The sequence below is a fragment of the Oryza sativa genome, chromosome 12 (genome assembly GCF_034140825.1).
Source record: "Oryza sativa Japonica Group chromosome 12, ASM3414082v1".
NCBI classification, from domain to species: domain Eukaryota; kingdom Viridiplantae; phylum Streptophyta; class Magnoliopsida; order Poales; family Poaceae; genus Oryza; species Oryza sativa.
This window is the reverse complement of record NC_089046.1, coordinates 5598524-5610674: the sequence shown is the minus strand read 5'-3', so window position 1 is coordinate 5610674 and position 12151 is coordinate 5598524. Positions and strand designations below refer to the sequence as shown.

Here is a 12151-nt window from a genome sequence, read left to right as displayed (position 1 = left end):
TACGTAAAAGGTGCCATGTGAGAGGGCATCGATGGGCAATGAAGGAATGGTGGTTTGGCTATGAGAACTACAAAGGTTAGGAGGTGTTTGGTGGACGCATGGCAACGCCGTGGCTGTGCAAGATGAGAGTGGAGAATAAGGTTTGTGTATTTATATAAGGGCAAAGGTACCGTTGATGGAGATCTAACGGTACAAAAATTAACTTTTTTTTTCTTTAAGAAGTGCCACGGCCATAACTGGTCCATATTTACCTCATTAATATCTAGAACATATATTTAAATGTTGTGACATGTATTGTGTATTATACACTTTTGCATATATGAAATACAAATGTATTAGACATTTTTGCCACAAATAAGAACCTTCCAAATGTATGGCAATGCTTTTACACACAGATGTCTAATACGCATACCAAAAGCTAACCCAATTCATCTTTTACCCACCGACAACTAGGCCCCACCTATAAGGGCCTTCACAATGTGCAGACGTGTCATTCAGCCCGGTCGCAGCAAAACGGATATATATTTGGCGCCACGTCGACGAAACACTGAGCCAGGGGAAGTCCTTGGAGCCAAAATAGGGCACGCGTTCTCCGCGCCCATCGAGGGCGTGTGGCACTGCATCGTGGAGTTCGCAACGTTAGCCTTGATTGTTCCTCAAAAAATTTATAGACCCGCCTCAGGCCACATGTAGTGTGAAGATTGTATCCATAGAGTACTTGAGATTACATGGCACTCCAAGCCTGCCTAGCCCATGGCTTGCACTGCTATCACTCTAATACCACTCTGATTGTGGGACCAATCATTGGACTGACCAATATGTCCCAGCTCAAGATCACTTCCAAGTATCTAGCCAGGTGATCCTCTTGCCTCTTGCCATTTGGCAACTCCACTATTGATATCAAATGAGTACCCCAAATATCAATCTAATTAAAGAACAAAAAGTTTTGGCTTCCTCTTCATCCTGCAATCGAAAGAAGCTAGCCCTTGTTGATGTAGCTTTTTGCTAGGGTCAAAGAACTGAGAGGTTTGCGTCCATGGCGTCCTACCCAAAACGGGAGGCCACACACCGGCATCATCACCATCAACATCTCTCTTGCTTTTCTGCACCAAAAACGGCAGGAATATAATTGCAGGCTACTGCTAGCTCAACAAGCAGCTGAAGCTCTGATGCTGAGCTAAGAGAGAGAGACAGATGGAGAGAAAGAAAGAGAGATCAGAAGAACATGATGGTGTTGCATGGTACTGCAGGTCAGGTCAGAACAAGGAGAAGATGACAAAGCAAGCAGAGAACAAACGTCTGATCTGACGCGATAGGATGGAGATTGTGGAGAAAGCTGATCATGACCATGGCTGTATGTGTGGTAGGAGTAGCTTCTTCACTGGTATTGCCCAATGCCAAAGCTCCATGAGCTGCTTGACTGGTAGTAATAGTATAGAGGTACAGTGCACAGCGACCATGTGTAGAACATTGACCCGACCCTGTTTTAGGATCTGAAAATTTGAAACATTTTGCTGGAGATCATCTCAAAGAGATTATAGTTCCTACTTTACATGTACCAATCAATTGGCTATGAGCTCTGATTATAAGCCAAAACGGTTTATTGGTGAACAAAAATGATTTATGAGTAGAACTTTTGTATATATCATTAAGATTTAAAAACAAATACCAAACAAGAAGCTATGCTGAAAATGTCCTAACATCAACTCTAGAATTAAGTTCTAAAATTCAAATTTTAGTAATGACTGATTTCATATAGGGCAAAGGATGAGGCCAACATTTCCAAGCTGTGAAATAATGTCTTTCCTTAATTCTAGCTTCGCTATTACAAGTTTTGCAAAAAGAGAGACCATCCAAAAGAGAGAAATAAATGGATGAAATTCCAGATTCTCTGTAGCATAGGACCTAGAGAGAAAAAAAATATCAGGGCACAAAAACTGAACAGGTGTACAACAGACATTCTTCGTCCATAGGTCAACAAAGCACGTAGTCAATACGCAATATTCTCCAATGTGTAGTGGAAGACAAATCTTAAGACACGTCGCATGAGATTACGATTCCATGCATTCATTTCAGTTAAATATTTTGACTTGACATTAACACCTCAGGCTAACAAAATGTAATGCCCATTTTCTTTATAAAAGCAAACAAATGGATGGCATTGCATCATAGCTAATTAACTTTGAGCAATGCGAAAGGTAATGCATCAGTAAAGATGCATCCATAGCTTATCATTAGATCGCACTAAGACAAAGATTGGCCATTGCTTCTAGTTGTATGATAGCTGGATGAACTAATCCAGGTTACTTTCGAGCTTTCGGTTTATGCTTCCATTCAGAAACATCAGACCCATGCAACATGCACCATAAAGCAAGAGTGATTAGTGTCAGTAAAAAATGTGTTCGACGATGATCTCTTATATTTGACATGAACAGGCAACAAGAAAGTAAATTGGTTTAGCCACCAAATCTAATGAAGATGAAACAAAACAACTTCACTATAACCATTACAACAGGTGGGTATAAGTGGAAGCATTCTCATTCCCATTTCCCTATCCACCAAATAGTCATAACTTGTACAGAATCATCTGGTAGCTGAATGCACGAGATAATTCCAGTAGCCTTCACAGGTAGATCAATGTCTTTGAAAAAGGAGAACAAAATACTGTTAGCAGATATAAAATATCTAAAGCACTGCATACCAGCCTATCTTCAATGGACAACAAGAGTACCTTTGTAACAGTACAGTACAAAAATCCAATACCTTTTACATTTTTTAAGGAATAACTGAATATGATTCATTCAGACTTTATTCCAAATAATGAGCTGGATGAAATTATCCCAAATAAAAGAAGTTGGGATATGTTATCTTTTCACTTTAAGGAATACAATTCTTGACCTCCAAAATGTTCGATTATATAAGTATTTCAGAAAGCTGAAGTTGAATGTTGGCTCAAATTACACCCCTCCAAACTTGAAAAGAATTATTCATTTACATGATGCTAGACGAGTGGCCAACATCTAGGCATTTACTTACATGCTTACTGGCAACAAGTTTCAGCCATGAGTACTTTAGAGTAAAAAAACAGTGCCGATGCTGGTTTGGCTGAATCTGGATGAAAACTGAAAACCAAATGAACAAATATATTATTTAAGGCATACTGATGCAAGGGTGGCATACAAACATGTTTTCAATTTTGCCTTTCGATCATACAAGAATGCTTACTAACATTAATCCATGTCAATGCTGCAGTGGAATATACATTATCACAAATAAATATACATGATTTTACTGAATTTTCAGCAATATTCATTAATAAACGTACATATCAATCAATTTTACAGTAATACGATATTTTTTCTAGATCCAATGTAACAAACATTCACCGCATCTTCTGCCATATGTGATCTGATACTTGAAACCTAAACTTTTACTGATACTAACAAACTTGCTAGATAGATTCTCCATAGAGACGTACAGGAACTTGATTCCATAAACAAGGTAAAAGAGTAAGTCATACAACAGAACTGGAGAATAAATGTATGGCCAGCTCTATATGCTCAAGATAAGCCAACTTTAAGGGAAAGAACAATGGAGAAGTCATTAGATGTGACATAAGATCTTAGAGGAACAGCTAAATTAATCATAACAAACGAACAGCAATTATACAAGTATATCATATAGAGATATGACAATATTTATAAGAATCTACATGAGCAGGAAGAAAGATGTACAGTGACCTGCAAGATGCTTTTCAGTGGCTTACAACAAAGCAATCAGTGCTATCCAAAGGTCATACTCATATTCCCTTGAAGGTGGACTGGTATATAAAAGCAGGCCATCCACCTGCATGTGTACTTCGATTTGAGAGGAACACAAGGTCAATATCTCCTTGTTACTAGTGCCACAGCTGTAGCTTCAAGTCTAGTCCAGGCCAAAGGTTATCTGCAGGAAGAGTGAAACAACATGGTCAGAGGAAAGGTGCAAATGCGACGAATAGAGAACCCTGTCCACAGACAGGTAACCTTCTGTAAGCGCCGTGGGGGGCTCCTCAAGAAGGCCAGGGAACTATCAGTGCTTTGTGATGCTGATGTAGGTGTTATCATATTCTCCTCTCAGGGAAAACTCCATGAATTAGCTACTAATGGGTGTGTTTCCAAATTCATGTTTTATATAGAATTTGTAATTTGTGAATACAATTCTGAAATGCTTTCCTTTTGTTCACAAAATGCAAGAAATATGCATAACTTGGTTGAAAGGTACCAGAGCAATGTAGCAGGTGGTCAAATGGAACCAGGAGCTCTACAAAGACAGGTCTGCCTATTTACCTTGAAAGATTCAAAAAAATAATCTTACCATTTATGTTAGGTGAAACTGAAAGCGTATGAAAAGTTGAGAACACATAATTAAGAAAAAATTAAAATGTTCTGTTCATTAAAAATACACAGCATTGCCTGTTCCAATTCATAAGATAAATGAATATACTTAAATTGACAAATGATACCAAAGATTTACTAACACACTCTTTTGCATCATATAGCAGGTAGCAGAACAAGGGATTTTCTTGTTAAGGGAAGAAATAGATCTACTACAGAGGGGTCTTAGGTAACTTTCATGCTCGACAGGATACTAATTACATATTCTGCACTGATAAACAGTAAGAGTGGCCTAATGAGACATTAGGACCTGTTGAGTCACGTGGCCTGTGTAATTCGACCATAAAATGGATTGCTAACATTTTCAGCACATGATTATCTTGTAAACTACCCTAAATTAGTGAGGAACAGACTAAGTTTAACATATGAGAAATGCCATTTTCACTGTACAAGTTTAAAGTTCGACTAATAATCATCGTCAAATTTTCGTGATAATCAAGAGCTCAGAAGAAGAAAATACTGAAAACCGATCTATTTATAAAACGGAAAAATGACCAGTTACCACTCTAAAGAAGTGGCACATGATCAATTCCCCTCTACAGAAGGATTAGAAGATTGTGGGATTTCCATGCAAACAACTGGTTTCCAACAGAATCAGGCAGAGTATGATCACTCAACGAAGATTAAAAAAAATTTAACAGACACTATTTCAATACATAAGTAACAAGAGGAAGCCAATAGTAGAAAAAGATTAACATCTGAACTGCCTAATAGCTTTAATTCCATTCCCAATCAAGAAAACTGGGATTGAAGTGATTTGAGTGATATAGACAGTATCAATTCAGTCTAATCATGATAAGCCTTATGGTCAGCACAAAAAACCAGCATGAAACATAACTTTTATTCAATATGGACAACTACCTCAGAAAAACTTTGGACTCATAAATGAAAAAAAAAGCAGGTCTACATATGGAGGGGGAGCAGGGGAAATGACACTAGATAAATTGCATGCACTAGAGAAAGGTCTTGAACTATGGATTTACCAAATACGCACAACAAAGGTAAGACAGCTATTCTCCATTTATTTCCTCTAATTCTTTCAGATCTTTAAAGAGTATTCAGAACACCAATATGAAATATCTTCTAACAGATGCAGATGATGCAACAAGAGATTCAATTTCTTAGAAACAAGGTTAGTCTCAATGTCTGATGTCTTATTGCTTGTTCTGTAAAGTTTCTGTTCATCTAAGCATACACATTCTCTGTTTACAAGATGAATCATCAAAAAAGGTACTTCCTCCGTTTCACAATGTAAGACTTTCTAGCATTGCTCACATTCATTTAGATGTTAATGAATCTAGACATATGTATGTGTTTAGATACATTAACATCTATATGTATGTGAGCAATGCTAGAAAGTCTTACATTGTGAAACGGAGGGAGTATAAGTTATGCCAAAACATAAGAACAGAAGGTAGTTACATTTGGTTTTCAGGCTATTTAAAAAACAAGAGAAAACTGCAAGTTAGAGGTTTGAAATAAACCATTAAAAGGTAATTAGTCCTTTTTTCCCATCATACTATTCTAGTTGCTCAATTCTGTCCACCAACTTTAAAATTGGCGAAATCAGTCCCAAAAACTTCACATCTTGGATATTTTTTGTTTGGGCACAGTGCACCCATTTGACATCACAGATCAAGGTGTTCAGGCGTCAAAGGCCATACCAAACGTAATAATATGCTGAAGTTTTTCATATTGGAAAGAAAATTATAGTGTTAGGGTGTAGGGAGGCGATGAGCCAAAGGCCCAAAGCATTAATAAGTTAGTCAGTTTCATAGTGGACAGACAAATGTTAAGTGGTTCATAGTTGAGGAATCACAAGTTCAATTAACTCATTATTAAAATCCTGAATGTGTAATGCTAGAGAATTTTTTTTTTATGTGCAGGAAGGCATACTAAAAGAAGCAAATGAAATGCTTCAAGAGAAGGTAACACTAGACAGAAACTTTATAACATTTGCTTGAAATATGTCAATTTCTTGGTGCCCATAATTTGATCACTATATTTAGGCTTCAGCCCAATAGAAATTATCCTCAGCTTATCAAGAAAGCAACTAGCCAAACAAACTCTCCATTTGGGGATAGCATCCAAATTACACTCTATTTGATGTGCGACAGAACCTAACATATAGCATAGACAATTTACACTTCATAATTTGGAAAGATGAAAACACATGCAACTACGCTTCATAATTTGAAAATAGACATGATAATGTTTCCTCAATTTAAAAAATGTAGCCCTATAACTAGAATTAGGAGATAACCAAATCTGAAATTAGACCTGAAGATTAATTATCAACAGGGCATTTCTGTAAATTTACGGGCACTCACAATTTAACAGAAGTACTCCCTCCGTTTCACAATGTAAGTCATTCTAGCATTTCCTATATTCATATTAATGTTAATGAATCTAGATGGATATATATGTCTAGATTCATTAACATCAATATGAATGTGGAAAATGCTAGAATGACTTACATTGTGAAACGGAGGAAGTAGCTCTTTACTAGAATTAGCTGCAGTTGTTTTGCAATGAAAAGCAAAAAAGCTTGATATTATCTTTTTTTCACGTATATAACTGCTGCACAGTTCTTCATGAATTATGAATAACTTTGTATCAACAACAATATAATTGTTGATGGAGTTCTATATAAGACTGCAATACAATGTTCATCAGCAGAAATTTGCGAAGTGTCAGTGCAAATACAAGATTTAGTGCAATAACATAGATTTAGTACAAGATTCAGTGCAATATAAGTTTGCTAATAATTTGTTCATGCTCAATGGTCGTTGATCAGGTGAAAGAACAGCAAAAGCTATACATGTCTTTGTTGGATCTCCATAGTCAACAACCAACACAACCAATGACCTACGGAAATCGCTTCTTCTCAATCTAGCCGTCAAAGGACCTTGGTCAATTCAACTCCGGGTATATCTACAAGGCATGCTTATCATTCAAAGAGTACATGTTATACTAAGCCCATACGAACCGAACTGTATTTTGTTGTTGTGGACCTTCCGTCTTAATTAAAGTGTGTTCAACAGATCTATATTTGTAATGTAAGCGTATCGAGAAGCTCCATTTGTTCCATAATATTGTGAAACAGCATAGTGACAATAGACTATTGTGGATTTCAGTTGCAATGCAAAATTCAGACATGTTTCACAGATTATCACAATCCTATGTTCCGCATCGGGGAGGGGAAGGGGGGGGGGGTTTACTTGGCCACTCACATCACAGTCACAGGAGAGCGATGAGGACGAAGAGGAGGAGCGCGGCGACGAAGGAGTACTTGACGGCGGCGGTGAATATGGCGAACGAGATGAGCGCCAGCTGCAGCAGCAGCGACGCGCCGGCCCAGGCGAGCGCGGCCGACAGCGCCACCGCCGCCGCGTTCGCTGGCTCCGGGGTCAGCAGCTCCCCCCACCGGATCTCCGACAGCGCCGGGAGCGACGGGCCCTTCCGCCGCTTCTCCTCCCCCTCCTCCGCCGGGGGCCCACCATCGCCATCGCCGCCGCCTCCGCCGTTCGCCGCCAGGGCGACGGCGAGGCGGCGGCGGTGGCGGGGGCGGAGGGTGGAGGGGGACGTCGGCATCAGGGAGATGGGGTGGGGGAGTGGAGGACGACGGCGTAGGGGGAGGAGGAAGAGTGGAGCTAGGGTTCCGGCCACCGCCGCCATTGGAGCGGTGGAGGTGGAGCTCGAGTTGAGTGGAGGAGGGAAATGAGTGGGGGAATCGGGTTGGCAATTGACGCCGTGCGGTGCGAGCACGTGGCGTTCATCCGATTGGCAATGGACGGTTCAGATTAACTCATCGGTGCGGTGCAACCGACGTCACAAGGGTTTCAAACACGTCATCATAGGATTCATAACCATGGACATGTTCGGTTGTACTCCCTCCGTCTCATAGAAAGGTAAACCCTAGAATCATAGAAAGGTAAACTCTAGAATCTCAAAGTCAAAGTAAAAGTACTAGTAAAATTAACTATAATGCCCTTACCAAAGTACCCAAGTACAGCCATCAATTGAAAAAATAAATGGAGAAAATTCAATGCCAATGCTCTGCTTCCCATCGCCAAGACTGCTCTGCATCCTATCGTATTAATGTTTCTCGGTGATTGCAGTAGAGTTTGATTTTTTGTGGGACAACAGCTCCGCCTCAGGAATCGGCTTTTTTTGGGACGGAGGTAGTAGTGGACATTTTTTTAAAAAAAAAAACTCGTTGCAGTGGACATGTTTCATTGTACGGCTATATGGTAGATGAATAAAAAGCCATAGCACCTTCGCACGTTAGGATCATACGTGAGTAGAGTTAACCGTATCTACTGCTTAGTCAATGGGTGCTCGACAATAGCCCCCACCTTTTACAACGGACATTGTGACTCATCTCCCTACTTTCCCCTATATTTTTTTGGTGTGTGGGATAACTAACAGTCCCTCCTTATCCACTCTCCATTTCTCTCTCTATGTTGCTCTGCTAACAACCTAGAGATATCCTCCCGGTAACTGCCTTTATGTGTGTGACCTTGTAGATTTGTTCGCCGGTTCTCGATTCTCTCATGCGTCTTGCAAGTTTGTCGTCTCTGGATACGCTGTTGCCTCTGCCTAGGAATCGAGCCTAATGCAACAAATTCTACCGATTTTTCGGTCACCGCTGCCATTGGAGGGGTGGAGGTGGAGCACAAGTTGAGCAGAGGGAATGATTGAGCATTCAAACCGTATAGTGCAAGCACGTGGTGTCCATCCGATTGAGAAATTGATGGTTAAGATTAATTTGCACCAGCAGTTGGGCCAAAGTAAAGAGCTACTGATTTCTGCCACAGTGCCCATTCTGTTGAAAGCTTGGAAAAAAATTGATATGCATTTTCTCACAGTGTAGCCTCCATCACACTATAAAATAAATATTCAGTGGCGGATCTAGGATTTAGGATATGGGTGGTCCGACTGAAATTTCTTTTCTAAACACAGTAAATCTAACTATGCTAGTATATACAATGCAAGTATAACTTATGAATAGATCAAAAATATAACATATCTTAATTAAAACATATAAAATTAATAATTAAGTAAAATTTTAACTTAAAAAGCTTATATGTATATAAAAGTTTAAAGAAGATTACCTAACTCCCTAAGACAACGATTGACGAGGGGAGTTGCCGGTCATGATCGCCGCCGAGGCGCGTCTGGCCGGGCGCCGAGCCGAAGTCTGCAACGGCAAGTCGTGCGCGCCCCGTCGGGGCGTCGGCCGTCGCGGACTTGCGGTCCAAGGAGGTCTCAGTTTTCATGCCTCACGGTCACGGACTCACGGACGGAAATGTAGGAACGGAGAGTAGACTCGGAAATGGAGAGACGCTTAGTATCCGAGGTGGGCGGCTGCTGGTGGCGCCGCAACGGGGAAGCAGAAAACGGCGGTCGGCGCATGCGGAGTCAAGGTGGCAGTCACGCACGTGCAGGGCTCCTCGTGTCGCATTGCATCGCGGCGGCAGGGCGAAAAACGGAAAACGAGGAGAGGCCCCGCGCGCGACTTGGAAAAGTTAGTTTCCAAGTCCAAGTGCGTGCGTGCGCCGTGCAAATCGCGATTTTTCTTTTTATTTTCTAAAATATGATATATACTAGGTTTGATCGCAATTTTTTTGGGACCACCCGGACCACCTACAGATACGCCTCTATAAAATATTAACAGCAGTATGCAGTTTGTGTGTGAAATAGAAAAACAAATTGTGTCCATAGAGTATTCTGAAATCTGAACTCCCTCAGTCCTTAAAAAGAAAAACGACTAACGACTACGAATCCATTTGAGAAAGTCTTTTTTTTTAAAAAAAATGGAGGATGTGCGTAAGGTTTTGACGTTTTGTTGTTGTACTAGGATTCAACGGCAAGTAGAATGCCAACCATGTCCTTGTCTTGAGAAACTTGATTCATATCCCCGACTCCCTGCCTTCCCTCTCGGAACAACATTTATCTCAATGCGAAATAATATTGAAAGCAGTTTGTTACACCCTCCATTATGGTTTTGATTTTTTTTTCACTAATTAAACTTCTTTAATTTTGATTAAATTTATAAAAAAATTTAGCAACATCCACAACACCAAACTAGTTTTATTAATTGTAACATTGAATATATTTTAATAATATATTTGTTTAATGTTGAAAACGATGCTATATTTTTTATAAACTGATAAAACTTAAATAAATTTAATTAAGAAAAAAATCCAAGCGACTTACAGTACGAATGAAATGAGGGTGTATGTGAAATGTACATTCATTCGTAGATACCAAAGATAAAAAGGCATGAACTAAGAAAAAAGTTCCATAGTAAAAACTGGAAACAGAGATTTCTCATCAAGAATAGAGAAAAACAGAGGAATTCCACAAGAGATAAATCAAATCCCGCTAGAAAATGAAAACTACAAATTCCAGATAGGCACCCCAAAATACAAGTGCACAAATTTAGCACACAGTTCGTACAGTCATTCCATTATCTGAAACAAGCGATACAGAATCCAAGTTCCAAACACACGACACAGTGATACATAATCCAAACTCCAAACGCACAATACAATGATACAGAATCCAAACTCCAAACACACGATACAACGATACAGAGAAGCAGACAGTTTCCTCCAGTAGTACTGATTTACAGATAACACATTTTGGTAGTTCTGTGGACAACATAGAGACATATAATATGGTTTGAGCTTTACTTCTTTGAATGAATCTCAGTATAACCCATCTGCCACTGCCAGTGAGATCTAATGCGTTTTAAAGCATTGAAATCTTGACATGACGAAGGTGCTTCAGACCAGAAAGTCTGACAGGGAAATGACACCTCTTGAACAGAGAACATTCCAACAGCCGCAGGGATTTTGAGTTCTGCACAACCTCAGCCATTGCATACACCACGTCCTCCTCGACATCGCCATTATCTTCCATGATGATTGTGAGTGTTAGAATAATTGGGCTAGGCCCAACTTATAATATTAAATCTCAAAGGCCCATAATAAATGTTGAGGATAATAATACCACCTCTGGATTTAAGCGAGAAATATCTCAACCTAAATAGGGAGTTATTAGAGGCTCCCTGTTGACCAGTTGAGGTGGGGGTCGGAATGCCACACGCGCGCGCGCGCGCTGGGCCGGGGCGTGGGCGTGGCTTGGCTGGCGGCGTGCGTCACGTCACGTCGCTATCCTTTTGCAGCCACTAACCCACGTTCCCACGATTCCCTCCGCAACAGCGCGTCCACGTTCTTTCTCCTGATAGATAAGGAGGCCGCGAGTCCGATCCGAGTTCCTCGCTTCTTTCCCGGTGTTAGTTTCTCCTTCTCCGCGCCTGAGTTGCACGTTCCCACGATTCCCTCCGCAACAGCGCGTCCACGTTCTTTCTCCTGATAGATAAGGAGGCCGCGAGTCCGATCCGAGTTCCTCGCTTCTTTCCCGGTGTTAGTTTCTCCTTCTCCGCGCCTGAGTTACTCTCGCTTCCCGCTTCTGATCTCTTGCGCGCACGAGAGATTGGAAGAAGCAGTGCCTCCGAAACCACACCTTCGCCTGAGATCTGCACCGGGTAGGCGGGTGATCAGGTTTTTGAGGAGTGCCTCCTGCACGACTGCTCATCGCCATGTCTGGAGTTGCTGCCGCCGCTATTGGCGGAGGTGGTGCGCCGCCGCCGACGCCGACAGGAGCTGGATCCGGAGCTGGTGCGCCAGGAGGTGCCGTGAACG

At 40.9% G+C, this 12151-nt stretch overlaps 2 protein-coding genes across 3 annotated transcripts; one reads left to right on the top strand and one right to left on the bottom strand.

Moving 5' to 3' along the window:
• Positions 1 to 3475: 3475 nt before the first annotated feature.
• LOC4351751 (uncharacterized) lies at positions 3476 to 8153 on the bottom strand. Of its 2 annotated transcripts, XR_010738137.1 has the most exons (3): positions 7670 to 8153; positions 4264 to 4328; positions 3476 to 3945 (listed from the first exon to the last, which is right to left on the bottom strand). XR_010738137.1 is itself a non-coding variant. In NM_001423360.1 (2 exons), exon 1 carries the CDS (start codon positions 8112 to 8114, stop codon positions 7677 to 7679), a length of 438 nt encoding a protein of 145 aa, NP_001410289.1. In that variant the 5' UTR covers positions 8115 to 8152; the 3' UTR covers positions 3559 to 3945; positions 7670 to 7676. The 2 variants fall into 2 exon arrangements, 1 of the variants encoding a protein (NP_001410289.1); NM_001423360.1 differs by lacking the exon at positions 4264 to 4328 and having other exon boundaries at positions 3559 to 3945; positions 7670 to 8152.
• On the top strand, positions 3967 to 7346 carry LOC4351752 (MADS-box transcription factor 33-like). The gene is made up of 7 exons (NM_001423361.1): positions 3967 to 4148; positions 4236 to 4314; positions 4541 to 4605; positions 5338 to 5437; positions 5527 to 5568; positions 6323 to 6364; positions 7234 to 7346. Exons 1-7 carry the CDS (start codon positions 3967 to 3969, stop codon positions 7330 to 7332), a joined length of 609 nt encoding a protein of 202 aa, NP_001410290.1. The 3' UTR covers positions 7333 to 7346.
• Positions 8154 to 12151: the final 3998 nt, after the last annotated feature.